The 23136-nt window shown below is 42.4% G+C and overlaps 2 protein-coding genes across 8 annotated transcripts in view; one reads left to right on the top strand and one right to left on the bottom strand.

Moving 5' to 3' along the window:
- Positions 1 to 23136, bottom strand: part of dmd (dystrophin) — a 298892-nt gene that overhangs the window by 72177 nt on the left and 203579 nt on the right. For all 7 annotated transcript variants that reach the window (XM_086282547.1, XM_086282544.1, XM_086282546.1 and 4 more), the window contains 11 exons: positions 22766 to 22915; positions 22464 to 22562; positions 22102 to 22201; positions 21265 to 21434; positions 20885 to 21002; positions 18426 to 18637; positions 17948 to 18102; positions 15857 to 16046; positions 5222 to 5394; positions 4969 to 5125; positions 3239 to 3350 (listed from right to left, as the gene is read on the bottom strand). In XM_086282547.1, the coding sequence (XP_086138673.1) occupies positions 3239 to 3350; positions 4969 to 5125; positions 5222 to 5394; positions 15857 to 16046; positions 17948 to 18102; positions 18426 to 18637; positions 20885 to 21002; positions 21265 to 21434; positions 22102 to 22201; positions 22464 to 22562; positions 22766 to 22915 (1636 nt within the window). The remainder of the gene's footprint in view (positions 1 to 3238; positions 3351 to 4968; positions 5126 to 5221; positions 5395 to 15856; positions 16047 to 17947; positions 18103 to 18425; positions 18638 to 20884; positions 21003 to 21264; positions 21435 to 22101; positions 22202 to 22463; positions 22563 to 22765; positions 22916 to 23136) is intronic.
- Positions 16310 to 17776, top strand: LOC147302992 (uncharacterized; the record flags this gene model as incomplete). Its single annotated transcript, XM_086282139.1, has 2 exons — positions 16310 to 17067; positions 17704 to 17776. Coding segments are annotated over 2 exons (831 nt in total), but the record flags the coding sequence as incomplete, so codon positions are not given.

Raw genomic sequence — 23136 nt, 5'->3', positions numbered from 1 at the left:
GTTCCCTCCGGGTACTCCGGCTTCCTCCCACCGTCCAAAGACATGCAGCTTGTGGGGATAGGTTAATTGGATAATCCAAATTGTCACTAGGTGTGAATGTGCGAGTGAATGTGAGTGTGAATGGTTGTCTGTCCCTGTGTGTTGGCCCTGCGACAGACTGGCGACCTGTCCAGGGTGTACCCCGCCTCTCGCCCTATGACAGCTGGGATAGGCTCCAGCGCCCCCCGCGACCCTGAAAAGGATAAGCGGAAGCGAATGGATGGATGGATGGAATATAATTTAATGTGCCAAACAAGACTGTGGAGACATAGGATTGTGTTTTAGAAAACCATAGTAAAATTTCATACATGTAACCATGGAACTGCTTGCTTTTCAGATGTCCCTAACCACTGCCTCATACAAGATCAAATAGCTGAGATGGATTAAAATAACAGGAGGGAGGATGAGGGGAAGTCCCATGATTAGCAGCTGAAAGTCACCATTGTCCTTGCAGTTCAACAGGGCGCAATACCTTTCAGCTGAAGACACATAGTAACCAGATTGCTGCCATGGTGCAGAATTGTTGCAGAATAGTGTCTGTTTATCTTTACGAGCAGTTGTTAGAATGCTGTTAATAATTAACCAGCTATTCCCACATTTAAATTGCAAGTTAAAAGGTTGCTGTCATATAATGTGTCTTTAGTACAATAGCCTCACATTCAAAACCCTACAAAGGACCAAGTTCCCTCTAAGCTGCGCGTGAGCAGTTGCGCTCTGCTGGCACGTCTCTGCGCACAGAAAATCTGCGTTGCGCACAAAACAAATCTAACCTGAATTGAAATTAAAATTAAAACTTTAACAATTCTGTTTTGCAGTGTGAGTCAGTGACTGGCTGCTCCCGTATGGGATCAGAACGATGCCACCTTATCCCACAGTCCAGCCAATGATGCGATTCACATTCGTATATACGCAGCTGATCAACGTCGCTGACAGGCTATGACAGCGTCCTTATGTGCGACACCGGTGTTTTAGCAAAGCGGCTGATGTGGAGTGAAGCCAGGTTAATGACAACGTGTACAACCATTGGAGATGTGAGCAGGACAGACAAACAACTGACGGACAAAGTGTGGACTTTATACCAGTTTTTAAATCGTGTTGATCGGCCACGTAAAACCAGAGTTATGATAAAATATCTGCAATGTTTGTTTTTCTTCCTGAATACTGTCGTTGTTTATATTTACTGCAGGAAGAAACGGTAAAAACGGCGTTTTATAAGGAAAACGCTCGAAAGCCTGTGAGCAAAAACAAAACTCCCAGCCTTTCCTATTGGTGGAAAAATGTACCATGTGGACCAATCAAAGAATGATATGGCAACATGGCATTTAGTTGTTTAGGGAGGGGGAAGTTTTAGGAGGGACGGCGTGTTTGAGATGTGAGAGATTTGAGACGTTTAGCGCAAATCTTGTGTAGTTAGCGTGTAGTTAGTGTGTAGTTAGTGTGTAGTTAGCGTGTAGTTAGTGTGTAGTCAGTGTGTAGTTAGTGTGTAGTCAGTGTGTAGTTAGCGTGTAGTTAGTGTGTAGTCAGCGTGTAGTTAGCGTGTAGTGAGCGTGTAGTTAGCGTGTAGTCAGTGTGTAGTTAGCGTGTAGTCAGTGTGTAGTGAGTGTGTAGTTAGCGTGTAGTTAGCGTGTAGTTAGCGTGTAGTTAGCGTGTAGTCAGCGTGTAGTCAGTGTGTAGTGAGCGTGTAGTGAGCGTGTAGTGAGCGTGTAGTTAGTGTGTAGTTAGCGTGTAGTCAGCGTGTAGTTAGCGTGTAGTTAGCGTGTAGTTAGCGTGTAGTGAGCGTGTAGTGAGCGTGTAGTTAGTGTGTAGTGAGTGTGTAGTGAGTGTGTAGTTAGCGTGTAGTTAGCGTGTAGTGAGCGTGTAGTGAGCGTGTAGTGAGCGTGTAGTTAGCGTGTAGTGAGTGTGTAGTGAGCGTGTAGTTAGTGTGTAGTTAGCGTGTAGTGAGTGTGTAGTTAGTGTGTAGTTAGCGTGTAGTGAGCGTGTAGTTAGCGTGTAGTTAGCGTGTAGTCAGTGTGTAGTTAGTGTGTAGTTAGCGTGTAGTTAGCGTGTAGTGAGTGTGTAGTTAGCGTGTAGTTAGCGTGTAGTTAGCGTGTAGTCAGCGTGTAGTCAGCGTGTAGTGAGCGTGTAGTGAGCGTGTAGTGAGCGTGTAGTTAGTGTGTAGTTAGCGTGTAGTCAGCGTGTAGTCAGCGTGTAGTTAGCGTGTAGTTAGCGTGTAGTTAGCGTGTAGTGAGCGTGTAGTGAGCGTGTAGTTAGTGTGTAGTGAGTGTGTAGTGAGTGTGTAGTTAGCGTGTAGTTAGTGTGTAGTGAGCGTGTAGTGAGCGTGTAGTGAGCGTGTAGTGAGCGTGTAGTGAGTGTGTAGTGAGCGTGTAGTTAGTGTGTAGTTAGCGTGTAGTGAGTGTGTAGTTAGTGTGTAGTTAGCGTGTAGTGAGCGTGTAGTTAGCGTGTAGTTAGCGTGTAGTTAGCGTGTAGTTAGTGTGTAGTCAGTGTGTAGTTAGTGTGTAGTTAGCGTGTAGTGAGTGTGTAGTTAGCGTGTAGTGAGTGTGTAGTTAGTGTGTAGTGAGTGTGTAGTGAGTGTGTAGTTAGTGTGTAGTTAGTGTGTAGTGAGTGTGTAGTGAGTGTGTAGTTAGTGTGTAGTGAGTGTGTAGTTAGTGTGTAGTTAGTGTGTAGTTAGTGTGTAGTGAGTGTGTAGTTAGCGTGTAGTTAGTGTGTAGAGTAGTCAGTAGTGTTGTTGTGTGTCAGAACAATGAGGCGCCTGCTGAGTGTTACAGGTGTTACAGCAGTGACACATCTGCTGCTGTCAGGCCTGCAGGTATCAGGCTGTTGTTCTCCTTCATCTCATAGTGGACACAAATTATTTTTGGAGTGGCACAAATCATTTGTGTGGCATCAGATTTGATGCAGAACAGCTGATTGTTCTGTAAATAGTTTGAAATGTTTATTTAAAAAAACACCTTGGCACACGCCTGCTGCTGCTCACAGTGGACCAGGGGACGCTCAGGGAGTTTGTGTGTTCGCTCAGACACATGAAACATTAGAGGCAACATCACACTGCTTATAGCACTTACATTCTTAATTCATCCAGTAAGTATAACATTAAAACAAGCATGAAGTGCTGAAGGGGGACATTTTAAGCTATGGAAGAATAGTGGAGGAGAGCTTCTAAGCATTCTAAGCATAATTGTGTGAAATGAGTGTGTGTTACCTCTGTGCTCAGGTGACGGTGTGTCTTGTGGAAGTTCAGACAGAAAGAGTCCCACATCATCCAGAGCCTTGGTCATAACGGGCTCTTTCGCTCGCAGCTCCCTCTTGAAACCCTGTAAAAGCACACATACTTTTTGCATTTGTACTAAACTAAACATCAGACAGTCAGTTCCACCCTTCAGTGTCATATCTGGGACTAAAAGACTGAGCTTGATGTGACTTTATACAGAGAAATCTGTCTCAAAAGGGTTACAAATGCATAGGGTACGATCAGAGGCATAAACACATGTGTGCAGTGATCTGTCTGTAACTTTTGAGGACTCACAAGTGCTTCAATCCACACACAAAGTCATTAGTTGTTCACAGAGTCTATTAATAAAGCTTCACAAATGGAATAATTTTCTCTTTCAAAAAGCTTTCTGTGGATACGAATGTCTAAAAATACAGGCAGTGGCCAGTGGTGGCCCTCAGCCTCAGTAGATGCAAAGGGTACTTTCAAAATCCTAAGTCACCTTGTTCTTAGGTTATCACACTGAAAAAGATTTTCAGAAAACTTGACCTCTGACCCCTGACCTTGAGGCCAAGATCACTGAGATTCAAACTTGTCTGATATTCATACTAGATGTGCCTATGGTTTCAAAATCCTGTCACTTCCTTCTCAAGTGATCACAAACTCAGGTATCCATGTTGAACGACAATACCCCATCAGCCTTTTACAGCTGAGGGGTAATAAAATACTTGCAACATCCTTCTCACTCACTTACAAAACCTTTCCTAAGTGAGAGGTTTCACTCCTGATACGCATGGATCACACTGCATGCCCACGTGGGGTTTTGAGATGTCTGAGAGGAGAAGCCAGCTCTCCTGCCTCAGTAGAACTGAGTAAGGCAGATAAGACGGACCGCCATGATGGAGAGCAGTTTGTTGTTGTTTGTTTGATCTCCTGTCCCTCACTGACTCAAAAGGCTCCAGACTCTGGGTAATGATGGTTCCAGCTCTGTGAATCATTTTGTTAATCCTGCTGGCACTGATGGAGACAACGGCAAAGGAAGTCGCCAATAAAGGATCTGAGAAGCTTCTTGTACACACCATCACTGTTGGTCCATCCATCCAAACTCTCATTCAGGTGAACTCCGTACCTGTACCTGTAGTACCTGTAGGTGTTCACTGGTTCCACCTCCATACACATGTTAATGGGCCTGCTTACTTATCTTCATTTAGATGAAGATACATATGCAAATATGCACGCTGTATCCTTTTCAACGTTTTCTTGTTCCTAGACCTGACGACCCTCCTGTCTTCTTTAGTGGAGTGATCTAGGACTAGAACAGTGCACTTTGATGCAACCTCAAAGGCTGAAGGTGATTTTAGACTAAAATCCTGGGTTTTCCTCCAATTATTAAATCTGACTACAAAGCAGGCTATAATTATAAGTTGATTAGTTTATTCACTCACATCTTTGATGTCACTGCGTGCTGCCTAGGGGAATTAATCTGAGTTAATATTTCTCTAATTAATTCTGTTTAAAGGCAGAAACTGATCATTTTGTTTGAGCTTTAGTTAAAAAAACAATTTGTCGAAGGTTATCATGTGCTGATGTCACTTCCTGTGCAGATATATTGTCGATTCCTGTTTGTGAAAAGTCATGGCAGTCGTGTTGACAATTAGCTGAACACAATCTGCACCAAGAAGCAATGTTGAGTGAGCGTTCTACCATGCTGCACCTCCTACCCGGTGTATGTCCAGCTGAGCCTGCACGGCCGGGACGTCCCCCCCTACAGGTCGCTCCTGCTCCAGCTGCTGACTTTTCAACCTTAGCCAGTTCAACAGTTCTTGCAGCGACATGTGAACCCTCTTCCAGGGGGCCATCTCTGAGTCCAGGTGGGCCCTTGAAACAGAAACACAAACATTTTTTCTTTCTCTGTAGTTTCAACAACAGTCGTTTACAGTTCTTTGCGTTGTTGGAACCATTGCAACCGCTCACCTCATGCGGAGGGTCTTGTTGTGCAGGTCATTCCACCGCTGGGTCATGTTGCCAAGACGTCTCCTGAGCAGAGCCCCATCCTCGGAGTCCCCCAGTGACGTAAGAATCCTCTGCCCATTTTCATCCAGGGAGTGATACAGTTCTGTGTGGCCGTCAATCTCTATTTGGAGGTCCTATAATTGCCAGAAATGGAGAAACAGCATGAAAAACTGTAAAATTCGGTTACAGCACACACTGAATTTTTTGGTAACATCAGCAATCTTTCAGGACTTTCACTGATTGGTGCTTAAAATCAGATGATGATCCGTTAATCAAGATATCAACCGTATTTATATTTACATTAACCGTTTGTATTTTAATTTCTTAGCACTGTAATGTCAAAATGTATAAAACTCCGGTGATTTCACTTCTGTACATTTTGTCCTACAGACAGTCCATTACTGAAGCTCTTTATGTTCCCAATTAGTATTTGACAGTCCAACCTTTTGTCAAGTAAAAAGGAAAAAAGATCCATTTGATGATGGAACGACCAAAATAACAGATATGGCGATATGGGGCCAGGGTGGTGGCGGTGAGGGTTAGTGACAGCCCGAGAGCAGGGGTAATGAAGATGTTGCTGTTCTGCTGTGGATCCTGCAGAACCCTTCACCCAGATGTAAGCAGGGAGCATGGTGGGGATGTGAAACAACAGTGAAACATTTGTTCTGATCAGAGAACGTTTCACTGCAATGTCCTGGAAGTGGGGAAGTGGAGACTCAGTGATCTTCTCTGCTGTCTTCAGCCCTCTCTGCAGGGATTTCCGGCACTGCAGGCCCCTGACCACACAGATATTCATGTCAGTAAGCTCTCTATAGTACCCTTGTAGAAACTGGTAAGGATACGAGAGGGTAAGTGACCTCTCCTCGTCCGGAGCTCTCCTAGCAACAGCCCTGGTGTGCAGTGACCGGGACAAAGTGTCTGTTATCTGTACTCTCTGGAACTTGGTGCTGCTGACCAGGTCCACTGCTGTTCTGTTAATGACTGTGTGGGACTGTGCCGACTTCCCCTTAAGTCGACAATGAGCTCTTTGGTTGTTTTCAGCACAGACAATGTGGTCGTTCTCCAGTCTCTCAAAGGACATCACAATGGGACTGAGTGCTTTGGGGCAGTCGTCATGAAGATACGGGCACTTGGGCACTTGAATGTTGGCAGCAATCTTAAAGAATCAAATGGAATCCCCTTTTATTGTCACTGTATATGTAGAATGAAATTGTGGATGCTCACCACCAGCTGTGCATGGAATAATAATATGAATAGCAGGACAGCAAGAATGAATAACAGACTAGATTACATACGCACAAGAGGTATGTATACAAAACAGGAGGCACACAATAAAAAGGCACACATTAGAGAACAGTTTACAGAGTGCTTGAAAATAGTGTAAAACACTTGGTCTGAGTATAGAGTCCATGTGCGAGTGTCCTGGAGGTGTGTGACCTCATTGACCAGAAGCGCCATCTGGGGGGCAGCAGGTCAAATCCGTGGTGGGCGGGAAGCAAGTCGTTACATCTGATGGCCCTTGCAGCCCGTTCTCACTCTCGAGGCGTAACATGTCGACGTTTTGTCACCTAGCGTAAAATGTTACGCTTTGGGAGTGAGAACGTGTTGGCCCTGGAGTCAGGAGGTGCTGGTAATGGCCTCCAGAGGTGGCAGAGGATGGCCAATGACTTTTTTGGGGAGTGTTAATTAGCCTCTGCACAGCCTTTCTGTTTTCAGTCCTGGCCTCTGCGTACCAAACACACGGTGGTAGAAGCAGCAGCTTCTGGTCCAGGTTATTCTTCCTCTGAATGCAGGACAAATGAAAAATGTCTAAAAGAGCTGAAGCTGGTCGGTCAGGACACCAAGCTGGTGTGTTGTCAGTGCCGGCTGCTTTTCTTACATTCCCTCTCCTCAAAGTCGTATAGAGCGCTGTTCCTTGCAGGTGTATGACTAAATGCCTCAACCCTTCATAGTGTTTGTTTACTTACTTATTCAGAAAGGTTGTCTTGTTCACACAGGGTGGAGGAGTAGCTTTAAACTCTTTGATGGCGTTGATACTTTGCCACATTCGTCTCTTGTTTGCATGGTCATGGAAGAACTTCTGTATTCTCTTACCAAAGTCATGCTTCGTTGCTCTTATGGCATTGTTCAAGTTGGGTCTTGCTGATCTGGGTGCCATCATATCACATTACACCTAAAACCGTCACTTTGTGCTTTCATTGCAAGCACCCCTTGGTCATCCACAGTTTGTCACCAGGAATGTCATCTAACAAAGACATCTTCCACATATTTCTAAACTTATGGAGACACTAACTCAGCGTACTCATCTACACTCAGTTGCAGATGCCTTGAACACATCTGTTAATACATTCAATACAATACATCTTTTAATGCTTCTGTGGCTCCTGTAGAGCACTTGCTTCACAGTGGGGTTTTCTCTGATTATTAAGCACTTCTATGCAGGAAGCAGCATAACAGAAAAATGGTCTGATGAGCAGAGGTGGGGGCAGGGTGTTGCCTTAAATGCTTCCTTAATGTTAGAATAGGCGAGGTAAACTCAGGCTAGGTGAAAATCAGTGTCACTTCATCTTATTTTAATTTGGTGCCTTCATAAAGAGACTCCTGCATTTGAATTACTGGCTTTATTAATAGCTAATACATCATTTACTAATGCTTTATACATAAATTCAATCATTAAGGGAAAATGTCCATTTCAGGAGTCTTCAGAATTCTGTGATACCTGATAAGACAGACAATAGTTACCTTAATGCCTTACATACTGTCTATTAAGTATTAGTAAATGACTTATTTACAAATTCTGTGCTCAAAAAATTACGATATCAATTCTTTGTGTCTGACTTTATCTACTTTTTCTTATTTTAATTCTCTAAATGTTATTGTCATTGTTTGAGTATTGGCTAATTACCTTCCACATGTTCTTTATATTACTAAAGTAAAAGAGAGCTGCAGTAGACGTCTGACCTCTCACAGAAAAAAAATGGTACAGCCGGGACCCCAAGTTGTTTGCATGACTTGATGAATGTCAGATTGTTCTCACTCCCGAGGCGTAATACATCCCGAGGTATTCCATGGGAACGCGAAAGACAACCTTCCGCGTTCCTATGCTACGCACCGGGCTGTGGATGAAATCCAATAGAACGACCGTCCCACAGTAATAGACGTTCCAGCCATGTATTCCAGCCCTAACCTTATCCCTTAACCTTAACCAGCACTTTAATGATGTTAGTGTTTTCAGAGTGATTTAAGTAAGATAAACGTACTTGTGTAGATTCATTCCAAACAGTTCTCATGTCTCCTCATTTTTCCGACCTCGTAATACAGCGCTCCCTCGCTATAACGCGGTTCACCTTTCGCGGCCTCGCTGTTTCGCTGGTTTTTTTGTGTGCAATTTTGCATGTTTTTTTTTTTTTTACAGTGCATTGTGTTCTGCGTCCTGATTGGCTGTAGACTATTGTTAACCAACCTCCTGCCGTGTCTCCTGTACAGTCCAGAATACATTCAGCTTGTTAAATTTACACAAATCTTCGATCTCTAGCAGTGTGACTCTGAAGAGCTGCACTGTATGTTTGTAAGTTTCCTGCCCAACAAACGCAACGATGTCGACGAAACGACAACCGCAGGTCTTTGGTTTCATTCTCTAATACTGGACTTATTTTTCTACAAGGTTTGAACTTTGAGAGTTTAAACAAGAGAGAAAAGTGAAAATGTTCAGCCTGTCTGAGAAAAGTGCATAAAGTGTGTAGTGACGGGTTTTACATCCTTAAAACAGCTATAATAATTGTAAAAAATAAGGTTGGCTACTTCGCAGATTTCACCTATCACGGGTTATTTTAGAACGTAACTACCGCGACATACGAGGGACGGCTGCATAGGGAAGCAGTAATATACAGGCGATTTGTCACCTTGTGGAAAATGTTACGCTTTGGGAGTGAGAACGTGTTGTGAATATAGTCTCATCAGTTTTACCACAATGCTATGCAATTCAATTTTAGAAAATGCTTTATTTAATTGGAAAAATATGACACATTACTTGATTGTACCCCAAACTGTGGAATAACACTAGCATTCCCAACATTAGATCTAGTCCATGTGTAATACAAATTACTCATCCCTTATTTTACTGTGATGATTGGTGGGTTCAAAAAGGTCAATAACATGCTTCTTTGTGGTTATCTTGTGGCAAAGCAATCAAACCACTTATTTCTTTTGAGTCCTCTTTTTGGAAAATTGCATTCTCCCAACTTTGTGGAAACACTTTGGGGATGCCCCCTTTCTTTTCCAACATGACTGTGCACCAGTGCACAAAGCAAGGGCATGGGTGAGGCAGTTTGATGTGGCAGAATTTATCTGTCCAGCACAGAGTCCTGACCTCAGCCTGACAGAGTAGAAGAATGGGCAAATGTTAATATAAACACACTCCTAAACCTTGTGGAAAGTCTTCCCGGAAGTGTTGAAGCTGCTACAGCTGCAAAGAGTGGGCAGACATCATATTAAAATCCTATGGATTAAGCATAGAGTGCCACAAGTTCATGTGTGTGTACACACAGACAAATACTTTTGGCAATAGTGGACGGTATCGAGCATTTCTGCTCAATTTGAGTACTCGAAGCTCTTTTACTACAAACACTAAAAATATGAAACTGAATTTGACAGAACTTCTTATGTTTCTGTGCTTTGTGAAGAGGACGTGTCACTAACTCACCATTTTTATTAAAGAATCAACAGTGTCTTTAGAGCAAATCTTCTTATAAAAATAAACTGGAGTCAGTGAATAAAAACATGCTCCTCCTTTTTGGGAAGAGAAAAAACAAGAAGCGCTGAGGACATTATAAATAGGAGTTAAGTAAGTGCACTTGTTTACAAGAGAGCACAACTCCAGAGGGCAAGTGTGATACTAACACTGACATTTTAGGATTTTGATGTCCACCTGTTTTCATTACAATACAATGATGTCATCCTGTTATGGTGTTATTGTGACGGTGTTGAGAAAATAAAAGTGTTGTACAGCTGCGTCCATGCCCTTTCAAGATGATACACTCTACTCTATATGGTTTCTTGAAATTGTCAAGGTCACACAATGAAGATCAAGGTCAGCTGCTTAGCCAACACGGGAGATCATGTCCCCCCTACGACACTGTTGTGAAGTTTAAAGTTCAATTAAAAATACAAAAATCCCAGCCCTGCACAGCCTGGCGACCTGTCCGGGGTGCACCCTGCCTCTCGCCCAAACACACAAAATCTGAAACATGATATCACGAAAACTGTGGACGCTAGACTGCTAACAAACAATCAAATGGAACAAATGACACAGGGGGCAGGAGGATTTTATTACGATTACCATGTGATCTAAATGATGACACAATGTCAGGCAGTCCAACAGTTTGCATTTTTACCTTGATTTCTGCCTTTTAAATGAATAGTTCCAGAAGTCGTGCGAAAGAAAAATCTTTCCTACTGTTAATCTCAAATGCCCCACAACAGAATCGAGCTTATATAAAATCAAGTACCGTAATTGTCGGGCTATAAGCCGCTACTTTTTGCACAAGCTTTGAACCCTGCGGCTTTTAGTCAGGTGCGGCTTTTCTATAGATTGTCCATGATTTTTGTCGTATCGTAAGACGATTTGTTTTGTTTGTTCCGCTGTTGTACGGCACTACGTTGCCTGGCGGAAGGATTGGGGTTCAAGAGTGGTATGTTAGTCACATGGCAACATAGTGCCGTACGAAGTAGCGCGAAAAACAAACTTCAAAGTAGCGCTACGTGTTCAGCGGGAGTCGTGGATGACGAGCGGTGATAAACTTGCGAAAAGCAAGTTATGCTCAACTCCACCGGTGGAATCTGACAGCGTGCGAAAACATCCACGATCACCAACGGATTTTGAAGGGCTGGACTGCTGCATGATGGAGAGGAGGACACCGCCACGGCCCTTCTGAGGGTGTTCGACACTGACAACGAGGATTTCTTTGGTTTTGAAAGTGACAACGAAGGAGAGAAGCTGAGAGTGGATGACGAAGCCATCCTGAGCCTGTTCGTATCCGACACTGGAGAAGAGGACTTTGGTGGTTTTAGTGGCAGGAAGATGGTGGTGAATGACTGACTTTTCTTCTTGTTAAAGCTGTGTCGCTGCACCTGAGCATAAAAGGTAGTCCGAATCTATTTTTCTGGTGTGCTGTAGGTTACTGTTATGTACTACATGTGCAAATATGTACCCATAACTTGTTTTTCAAAATATTAATAAAAGGGGTGTGTCTCCAAACAGCCATCTCTTTCCTGACAATTCGCTTTGTGCATATTCTCTTACATATGATAAGTCAACATTGAAACACCTGCAGCTTTTGGTCAGGTGCGGCTAATGTATGTACAAAACAGGATTTTCCCCTGATTTTAGCTTGTGCGGCTAATATTCAGGTGCGCTTTGTAGTCCGGGAAATACGGTATATTAACTGTTTTGTAGCCAGGAAAAAAATTAACTCTTGAGATTAAAAATTTCCCCTTTTAAGAGTCTCCTGACCAAGCAGTACAATCCTTGGTTGCATACATTAAATCACATACACATAGAAATCCATGCACCAGTTAAGTACAGTCAGAGTAAAAAAATAACACAACCCAGATCATGCTAAAAGTGCTACTGAATGCCACAAACAAAGGAACAATATTCAGGCAAAACAGCAGCCTGCATTAGTTCTTTAGAATCGCTTTAAAGTCATTAAGTGAGACCAGCTCCTTACGTTGATTCTGCAGCTGATTCCAGGAGCAGGAAGCTGCACATGTGAAAGCTCAAATTTAGTGTGAAGCTTTGAGACAGACGGAATAAATCTTGGGAAATAAGATGTATAAGAATATATCAGTCATATATATCATATATACGTCATGACAAAGCAGACCAGCAAAGGAGTGGTGAGTAAGAGCTTGTAATCCAGCATATTTAAGGATGCATGCATATAAATCGCATTGCTATAATCAAGTATAGACATAAAACTGGGAACAACAAGTCTCTTTCTTCTCTCAAAGTACAAGCAGGACTTTTAGTCTAAAGTAAAAACCACAATTCAGTTTTTTCACCAGTTGCTGAAACTGAGGCGTAAACGAGAGCGAGTCATCAACTGAAGTCCTAAGTAGCTGTAATCAGATACTAACTCAATCTCAAAGCCCTGAATTGTAGTAATACACAAAAGGTTACTTGGTTCAGATTTTTAATTTGTGAACACCATCGATTTTTTTTGGTCAGCATTCAAAACAAGTTTTAAATGCCACAGGTTATTCTGTAGCGTAGTGAAAGTTGATTTAACAGATTACAACCTATATGAATCATCTCAAAAGTTTAGTGTAAATGTCAGTAGAGTAAATGTTCCAAATGAATCTACTTGGTTTTTATTCCCAACCTGAACATGGTAGACCTTTCTGCGCAGCATCGTCCAGACTGAACCCTGGAATCCCCAAAATCACACATCAAAAAGAAGAAGCACCTCCATTAAGCCCCATTTCATTCCTTCTAGCTTCCAGCAGGCTGAATTACACTGCCCTCTGTTTAAGTGTTGGTGACACAGTGAGACGTTCAGATAAAGAGGAAGAGAGGGAGGGTCTGAGTCAGAGTGAACACAGGGTACGAGAAAGAGTTAAAATGACGATGAAAGACGCAGAGAAACTTTCAAGGTTACATAAAATGATGAGTGTACTTCTTTTCCAATTAAACCTTATCTGCATGTTGTAGCCGAGGGAACGAGTGAGACTTCATAGGATGCTGTGTACTTTTAGCACCCATCATTGTAACTGGACAAAGACAACTATCTCAGTGCTACACACAGTGCTACACACAGTGCTACACACAGTGCTACTGTTGTACTGAGAGAGCTCTGTGTGTACATGTGTGTGTGTCCCCGTAGGTGTGTTGTGTGTGTGTGAATTTCTGATTTTAAATGTGCTGCTTGTGTGTTTCCTTGTAGTGCATGCACTGCACACTGTGTCACAGTGGTTGTGTGTGCATCACTGTACATGCTGTGCTACCAGAGAGTGTGTGTGGGTGCAGGGTGAGGGTTGACGGTCAGAATATGTTTTCTTGCAGAACAGAGCGTTCCCTTCACCCAACACCCACAATGCATTGGGGGAATTCAGGATTTGTGTGCAGACAGTGACAGTCCAATCAAATCTCACCATGTCAGCATTCCTGTCATACTAGCCAGAGCAGAGTTGAAGAAGGGCTAAAAACTGGAAATATACTGGATGTGTGGCAGATGAGACTAAAGTCTAATCATTAGTCTTTTTATCCATATCAGGGTTGCGAGAGCGGGCTCGAGACTATCCCAGTTATCAGAGGGCGAGAGGCGGGGTAAACCCTGCACAGAATACCAGTCTGTTGCAGAGCTAACGCAGAGACAGACAACACTCTCCTTAACACCTGTGGGCAATTTAGAATCACCAATGAACATAACCCTACTAACTGCATGTCTTTGAACTATGGGAGGAAGCTGGAGTACCTGGAAAGAACCCACATTGGTTTTACTTTCTCACTAATCCTTCATGGTTGTACGAGTTTTTCCATGCCGAAACTTAATTAAACTGTGTTAATGGTATAACCAATTTAATGATTAATTCTGATGACAAACATGTTTGAACTTACAGCTTTCATCACTGCAATGTGAACCCCTCAAAACCAAACACAAAAATAAAATGTTTTTATATGTAAAAGCCAGATGAGGTCCAAACACCAATCAGCAAAGAAGACACTAAATTGCTGGTTAGTAAATGAATATGTGTTTAAGGCTGTTTGTTTTATCCAATGAGGAGGTCTAAGCACTCCTTGCTGCGCTGTGCAGCATGCACTATGTTGTTTAGCTTGTGTCTGGGAGTTTTGTCCTCGGGATCAACCGGTTTTAGTCTGAGGTTATGGCTGGGTCTGAAGTGCACTGATGTTATGCTTGCAGATAAATCTCCTGAGTTTCTCAGATAAACAACAACGTTGTTACTAGGGCTGCTCAATTAATCGAATTTTAATCTCGATTACGATCTGGGCTTTCAGCGATCATTAAAAATGACTGAGCCGATTATTAGCCCCTCCCTCGTGCTTTACTCTCGCGCTGCTCCGTGTGGCAAATCGAGCGCACCTCTCTGCAGAAGCTAAGCAGAAGTTATTTGGAGAGGAGAGTGACGGCTGTTGGTTGAAAAGAGAGGTAAAAAAACTTCAGTGGTGTGGAAACATTATGGGTTCAGTCAGACGTGGATCAAGTAGACACAGTGTGTAAACTTTGCTACGGTGTCGTAGCTGCACCACAGAGCAACACTGCAAAGTTCACTAAACACAGATGTTTACATTTTTCATTGATTTTTTATATTGCAAACATTTGCACTGTTATCAGTATTTGCACTATTTTATATTATTTTTTAAAGTCATTATTCAACACATTGTTATTGTTAAATAAATATCGTCAAATAATCGAGATCTCAATTTCAGTGAGAATAATTGTGATCATCATTTTTGCCATAATCGAGCCGCCCTAGCTGTTAGATCTCTTTCTCCCTTGTTGGTGTCCAGGCCCAGCTGGGAAAACCACGTGTTTTAAGAGCTTTCTTTAATGTGTGTGTTCGTGTCTTTGGCTTAGAGGGAATGTTTTGTGCCCAGTGTTGCAGCGTCCAAATGACCAGGTTTGTGTTGTGGGAGTCAAAGAGTAGGTACTGGTGTGTGTGGGCTTTCAGTAACGTTCAGTGTTGAGGTTTCCATTCAGCAAGCTATTATCATTTTTTCTCTTCCCTGGTGAGCTTTACATTTCTAACCACTGCGTTGATGTGAACAGTGAAGGTTTCTACTTCTTGGGTTTAGATTTTGACCATTGTATCACATCCATACTCTTGTCTGTAGCAACTCTCGTATTTTAAGATATGTGGCGGTGAGGCAAAGGTCTAACAGTGTACAAATCTGATCATTTGCTGGCACTCTCCACTGCCTCCTTTGTAGGGATACAAGTGAAAAGGGAGACCACATTAAAGGACATTATGGTTTAATCTGGTTTGGCACCAGCAGCAGCAGCAGACCTATCTTCAGCCTCCAAACCTGTGTGTGCTATGAGACCAGTTAGGTTTTCTAAATAGTATTGTAAATAGTTTTGTCCTTTTTCAAATAGCAAAGGGCTGAGCTGCCTATTTATTTCTGTACATTTATCTTGTGTAATAAGTCAGGGAGTTATGGGGTAGTGCTTGGATTGGCTTGTTTTGTTTGTAATTTTGCCCTGGAGCTTAAGCGTTGAGTTTTGATAGTATTGGTGCAGCAATAAATCTCACATTTATCTGTGACTTGGCCATTGGGTTTCTGGTTTTGGGGACCAGGGCGAGGACACCCTTTTTTATTCCTTATGTTGCACCTAGACCGAGGCATAACATGTCCCTGCTTGGATTTCCTTTACACAGACGTCCTCATCACTAAATGAATGATTCTAAACTGGCCACAGGTGTGGATGTGAGTGTATTGGTCCTCATGACTTAGCCCTGACAAGGTTAATCTTCAGGGCCTTATGCTGATTTCTGGAACGTGTATATGTCCATATCTGTACATAGATACAGAGCTAGCTATATCAGAAAGATGAGGTGCACCTGTGTATGGCCCACCTTCCACTGTTCCAGCAAGTTCCTTGCTGCCTCAGACTGCTCCTGCAATCTCTCCTTGTTCGTGGCATCTAGTAAAACATTGCAGGTCGTCTCAGCCTCCGTGAGCCAGTTGAGGAACTTTTCCAAATCAAAGTAGAACTGCTGCAGCAACTTTAGAGCAGCTTCCAAAGCTGCCTCCCTGTCCGAAACACTGAAAATGTGCAGACAGATGACAAGAAACAAAGGTGGTAAATAAAAGTTATTTCCTCAAAAAAGTTAAAGAAGCAACAGATTTGTTTTGCACACATCGGTAAACACGATGGCTCAAAGTTTAATATGAATTCTGATAAAACGTCGCATGTTTGATATATGTACAGTGAGGTTGAGTTAACAATTCAATAAAAAAATTGACAAAAAAGTCTCATAAAACATATACAAAGTACTTAAATATATTTAAACTTTATCTCCTTGTCACTTCACCCCAAGTCCAGCACCCTGAGACTGTATGCTAAGGGGAAGGAAGGGAGCCAGGGACCAGTGAGACTCAGCACCACAGTCCAGGATGAGGCAGTGAACATCCATGAATACATGAGGAAGATGGCCTCAACCGACCGCGTGCTCAGTGAATACCTCAGGCAGCAGAAACCCAAGAAAGAGGAGGAACCATCATGGAAGGACCAGCAGATAGAGGAGGTGGCTGATATCCAGAAATCCTACCAGTGGCTGGACAAAGCTGGACTGAAAGACAGCACAGAGGCACTAATCATGGCAGCACAAGAACAAGCTCTGAGCACAAGATCCATAGAGGCTGGGGTCTATCACACCAGGCAAGACCCCAGGTGCAGGCTGTGTAAAGATGCCCCAGAGACAATCCAGCACATAACAGCAGGGTGCAAGATGCTAGCAGGCAAGGCATACATGGAACGCCATAACCAAGTGGCCGGCATAGTGTACAGGAACATCTGTGCCGAGTATAACCTGGAAGTCCCGAGGTCAAAATGGGAGATGCCCCCAAGGGTGGTGGAGAATGACCGAGCTAAGATCCTGTGGGACTTCCAGATACAGACGGACAAAATGGTGGTGGCTAACCAACCGGACATAGTGGTGGTAGACAAACAGAAGAAGACGGCCGTAGTGATCGATGTAGCGGTTCCGAATGACAGCAATTTCAGGAAGAAGGAACACGAGAAGCTGGAGAAATACCAAGGGCTCAGAGAAGAGCTCGAGAGGATGTGGAGGGTGAAGGCAACGGTGGTCCCCGTGGTAATCGGAGCACTAGGTGCGGTGACTCCCAAGCTAGGCAAGTGGATCTCAGGAACAACATCGGAGATCTCTGTCCAGAAGAGCGCAGTCCTGGGAACAGCTAAGATACTGCAGGACCCTCAAGCTCCCAGGCCTCTGGTAGAGGACCCGAGTCTGGGCGAGAGGGGAAACTGTGTCTTTTGTAAAACAAAACGTGTTCATTTATGTCATTTTAAGAATATTTAAATAGTTTCAACAGGGTAAATAACAAAATCCTGCACTCTGCATGTGTTATTACTGAACTGCAAATTTAAAGTACATTTAAAAAGAATAACAGAATAAATATATAGAAAATACAATACGATTCCCTTAGCAGATAGAGAATAAATAAGAAAGATAAGTAAATACTGACCAGAGAGTGAGTGGTTTTCCTTTTTAGGATCAATTCTATTCCAAATGTAATGTAGCAGAAGTCAGTAAACAAGCCTAAAGATTTGATAGACGTAATATCCAGACTTCCATGATGGCTAAATAGCTTTAAAAGCTTTCTTGTTAGATAATGCAAATGCTCTTTTTATCATGCTCGTCTGTTATGTGGAAAACTAAACGTGTGCCTTTTGTGCCAGGAAATCACATCACGATTACTTCCTGACTAAACACGTTTTGCAAAAAGGTGAAATAGTCATTGTGGTGTTTTGACGGGGTAGTTGCACTAAAGTGCACTTATTATTTCCATGGAAACCAAGGTTGAAAGCGTAAGAATAGCATCGTTTAGAGACATCCATTAAGTCAAACACCAACATAGCTGCCTAAATGTTTATTTTTAATAAAAATAAAATAAATGCAGAATAAAATTTAAATAATGCTTACCGCTTGTTGATGTATATGCAGGCAGTGTCCATGTTGTTGTTGATCTGGGTGACTTTGTGAGTGTCATCGTTGCCATATAGCGTCAGCAGTTTGTTGGCCAGTGTATTGGTTTCTTTGACTTGTATCTGGGATTGCTGCAGCTCCTTCATTAAGAGCTGGGTAAGCAGGGAGAAAACAAAGGCCAAATCATCAACACGATTACCTGGTTCCACCTGATTAGTACTCTAAGCGATCATCGTAACGGGCAGAACTCTGTCTAAATAAATAAATACATCTGGGTAAATTCCCAGATGATTAAACATGCAACTGTTTTGCTGGTAAGACCTGAAATGAGTAAAGAAAATCAACAGCCTATGTATGCAAGATAATTCATAATTTGATTGGGGGGTTATATTGGTTGGATCTGATTAATGGGGGGCTCTTGTAAGCAGACTATATGTCTGTATAAATACAGTGAAATTCAGAATGCAGATCCCACCTTCAGTTCAGCGTTTTGTTTTTTCAGTGCATCAACTGTATAAGTGATCTCCTGCCATGAATCCAGTCTCTCATTGGCCTGTTTGACGACATGATCCACCCCCTTCTTGGCGTCCAGCCAGTTGGTAGAGTCTTGCAGCATGTTTTGTAGCTGCTTCATCCTATCAGACAGTTTGGTCTGACAGTCTTCCCAGTAAGCCTGGAGTCGATCAACTATGAAGAAAGAGAGAAAACACTGCTTAACAAGTTCTTTAGAATAAAATCACACAACTAGTAGAGGTGTCAGACAGTTTGAAAATAATACATGGACTGAGTCTGGAAACCTAAATCCATCCCTCCCTCCATCACTGGGGATTTTGTATGACATACATACCTGTATACACTGGACAAAGACTCACATATATAATGTAATCACATATATTCGTATACACTATACATACCTACACTGGAGTGTTTGTATTGGAATCACTGCATTTAACCTACATATTCAATTCACAGGACACATATATTTAGGTCAAATATTACCTACAAGCATATTAATGAAGTCTGTGCCACTTGTTATATAAGCACCTGCTGATCCATACTGGTTACAATATAATAATTAGGCTCAATAAGTAATCTTTGATTGTGTTATAGCCAAAGGTGACAAGTCCAAACATTGGGCTAATGCTGAGTATGCACTTGGGAGTCTCTTTACCCATTTTTGCTGCCCAAAAGTTGTGAACAATCCTTCTTTAACAAATATAGTAATCAAATCCATCCATCCATCCATGCATCCACCCATCCATCCATGCATCCACCCATCCATGCATCCATGCATCCATCCATCCATCCATCCATGCATCCATCCATCCATCCATCCATGCATCCATCCATCCATCCATCCATCCATCCATCCATGCATCCATCCATTCTCTTCCTCTTATCCAATTCCAGGTTATTTAGGAAACCTAAATAAAAAAACATATTTTTAAGATAGTTACTGTTGGACTTCTTCAGATAGAAAGAAGATGAGAATTTGAAGTTGAAAGAGAAAGCTGATAACTTTTGTACATTTGGCCTTTTGCGATAATTATAGCTTTACTGGACAGTTACAGCTAGTACAACTAGCTCCCACACTCCCTGTTTGTCATGACTACACAACAAAGTCTCAGTTCTTGGCAGGAAGAGAACAGTAAACATTTGCATTTGATATCAAGGAACATATGATGCTTTGTAATCTCACAGGTAAAAACAAGACTTTTTTACACTATATATGACTGAATCTATTAAACTAAACTAAATTATGAGTAAAACACAAACAAAATCAGAATGTGCTATCAAAATGAACACTGTAGTAACTCCTCTCTTTGAGATGGTGATCTTTGCGAAAACAAGCAGTAAGAGAAGAAGAAGAGAACTGAGAACCTGCAGATTTGTAGAGGAGGAGTGTCCCCCAATATAAAATAGAAATATAGAGGAAAGGCTTTTGGCTTCAGGCTAATTTAATACAATTTGTGACTACAAAAGCATGCACACTTGGGCTGGGCAAAAACTGAAAAGTACTGTTGAAGGAGGTAGATCCGGCTCCAGTGATATCGGCTTCTGAACTGATTGATTGGTCATTATCATTTGATTATCATTTGATCTGTACCTGCAACTAGAGAAGGAAAATGCAAAAACTGAGTAGGAGCGATTGCAGTGTGACGTGGAACTTGAAAGAGTGAGGGTCGGGCGATATGTAAACATTTTCCAATTGGCAATAGTCAGTCCAATCTATATAATATATTCACGCATGCGCAGACTTTTTGATGGGCGGGGCAACGTAATCATGCACGGACTGATTTGCGCGTGTTTAAACGCGGGCATCACGATTTTTTTAAACGCTTTCAACCCATCAGGAGCGCAGAAGGAACAAAATTTGGACAAACTGGAGGGGGAGACAGTAAAGGCTGGAAGTGGCAGAGAAGCAGACAGGCAGAGATTTAGAAACTGGAAGAGGGGAGAGAAACAGACTAATGCTGAGTTTGCTTGGAACATTTTCCACCACTTTACATGTTGACGTGGTGCTGAGGAGGCAGGGACACATGATGATTTGTGTAACATGGTTATCTTGGAACAGTTTAATAGGAAGAAGGTGAAGACAGCTTCTGCAGCTTCTGTTATGGCAGATGAATATGTTTTGTCCAACTCCAGGCCTCGAGGGCCTGCAGGGTTTAGATGTGTCCTCGATCCAACACAGCTGATTTAAATGGCTAATGATCAACATGTCTTGAAGTTCTCCAGAGGCCTGGTAATGAACTAATCATTTGATTCTGGTGTGTTGACCCAGGGTGCGATTTAAAACCTGCAGGACGCCGGCCATCGAGGCCTGGAGTTGGACACCCCTGATAAAGCCTAATATAGGCTCTAAATAAGCTTCACTTAGCCTCTGTGGGAGGCTAGGTGATGCTATGTTGCATGTGTATGTGTGAGACTTACTGCGTTCAGAAATAGCATTGCGGGTCTCTTGGCTGCTGGTTTTGTTCTTCAGGTTCTGGGCTGCTGTGATCTGTGTCTCCAGGAGGGGGCGGCGTTGATCAAGATCCTGTAGAGAAGCCTGAAAACAATCATTTTAGTTTCTCAATTGTTTTAACTTACTTATTGAATTTTCCAAGCAATTAAGGAGGAAAACAAATCAAGAATAAAGGTCTGTAGCATGTCTAGCTTGTCAGTTTAACCACTGACTGTTTTAAACTATCTGTGAGTCCTCAGTATCTACACACTGAGCCATACTCTCACACGGCCCCGTGAATGTCGGCAGCTCGGTCAGGTTTTGCAGTGCTTTAAATAGAGTCAACAGTGAGGTCAGAGGTCCGGACCTTGAGTTGCCTGATCATGTCGTTGATGTCGTCGAGGTCAGCCACCACTACCCGCTTGTTCTGTACCATGTTATCCATCATGGTCAGCCAGTCAGTGAGCTCAGCCCAGGACTTGTTGAACTGAGCCAATGCTGCGTATTCAGGCTGGGAACTTCCTGTCAGACCTTCATCTGAGACACAGATACAGTTAAATGAACTTTTAGTGGAGGAAGTGCTCATATTCTTATTTCAAAATAAAACCACAGTAAAAGTCCTTCACTGAATTTGCTGAAATGAATCGCTCATTATGAACAGAGAGAACTCGATGGCCCACCACCAAACGCATCATTCATGCTTTAAATTCATAACCACACCGACCCGGTCCCCATTTTTCAAACAACCATTTCAAAAACCAACGGCAAGTTTATTCCACGAGGTCACGAGTTGGGTCATGACCTGGTTTCCAACCACCGTTTTTAATATTGTGACTGTAGCATTAGAGACAGCTCCCCAAATCAGCTGATATTCTATAACCATGTGCAGGAGCTGATCTTTCCATTTGTTTTTCCATTATTTAAATGATTCTAATTATTCAAATGGTATCACTCATAGCCCGAAGTGTAATCTGGGCAATGACTGATCAACAGAAAAAAGAAAGATAAAAACTAGAATCTCAATCCCAAAAACAAATGAATAATTAAAAGAAACTGAACCAGACTGAATCTAGTAAAATGAACTCTTACTGAACCTAATATCAGGACTTTCAGTTGTACTGGGAACATGAATTTGTGTCCTAAACTCAGTCCGAACTTAATCTTGTGTGCACATGCATGCGTGAAAGATTAAATGTGGTCTTACTGTCTTTTCTGGTTATAAGCTGAGCAGCCGTCCTCTCCTTGTGCTGCTGCAGCAGCTCCAAGATTACTGTCCAAGATTCCCTCAGCCTAATATATTTCATCTGAAAAAACATACAAACACACATGTGAGCAGTTTCCTTATTGTTGATAACAACTTCACAGGTAAGTGTCCAAGCATCAAATGCTGGAAGAAGTATGTATATTTTTTGAGTCGACGTTGTTTATATATATTTGTGTCTTGTTACATTTCTTCAAAAAATATTCATAATATTTAAGGTAAAGGTAGAAGTGAGACAAGTCAGTGTTTTAATGATTTCATGTGACTGAATTTGCACGTGAGTCACCTGTATTTAATTTCCTCACCTTGCCAGGTTGCTCAAGAGGAGAGTCCTTGTATAACTGATCAGCTTTCTCCAACACACACTCCACCTCTGGCTGCTTGACTTGCACTTCGTTAATGAGCTGGAGAATCAGAGAGCTTAAACTGCAATAAGCCTTGTGGACAGATGAGTGTATTGCATGTAATATAATAAATAATATATTGGATGTAATATATGCAATGTATTATTTATTTCAGGCAGTTTGGGCTTGAATGTTTTACTAGTAAATGCCATGGTGCACTGATACCATGCATACATCTATATGCACACTGTTTTGCACCATACCCTGGCAGATGGTCCCTCAGGGCTGTGCTCCAGCTTGGCTCTGGTGCTGGATGCCCAGACTGACAGGTCATCCAGATGACTCTCACACTTCTCCATCTCCTTCAGCAGACCCTCGATCTCCAACTGACGTTCAGGAAGAGCCTTCGACACCTAAATGAAGATTGGCCATGAAGCCTACCACTCCCACCGTGTTGACCCATTTTTCAAGATATTTATTACTACGGGGGAGGTGAGGTGGTGATAATCTGGTCTGTAGTAAACACAGTATAAGAATGGTTTTCCATCGTCTTTCTGGTAAAGATTAAAGCTCACCTTCTTTGGTAAATCAAACTCTGTCTGGAGCAAATAAACTAAATCTAAGAGAATCTTTC

Source organism: Aulonocara sp. 'chitande type north' Nkhata Bay, linkage group LG23 (genome assembly GCF_057382095.1).
Source record: "Aulonocara sp. 'chitande type north' Nkhata Bay isolate Kocher_YH1m ecotype deep benthic linkage group LG23, A_spYH_male_GT1.1, whole genome shotgun sequence".
In the NCBI taxonomy this organism is placed as follows: Eukaryota; Metazoa; Chordata; class Actinopteri; order Cichliformes; family Cichlidae; genus Aulonocara; species Aulonocara sp. 'chitande type north' Nkhata Bay.
The sequence above is the reverse complement of the archived record's forward strand: the minus strand, read 5'-3'. Positions and strand labels throughout refer to the sequence as shown.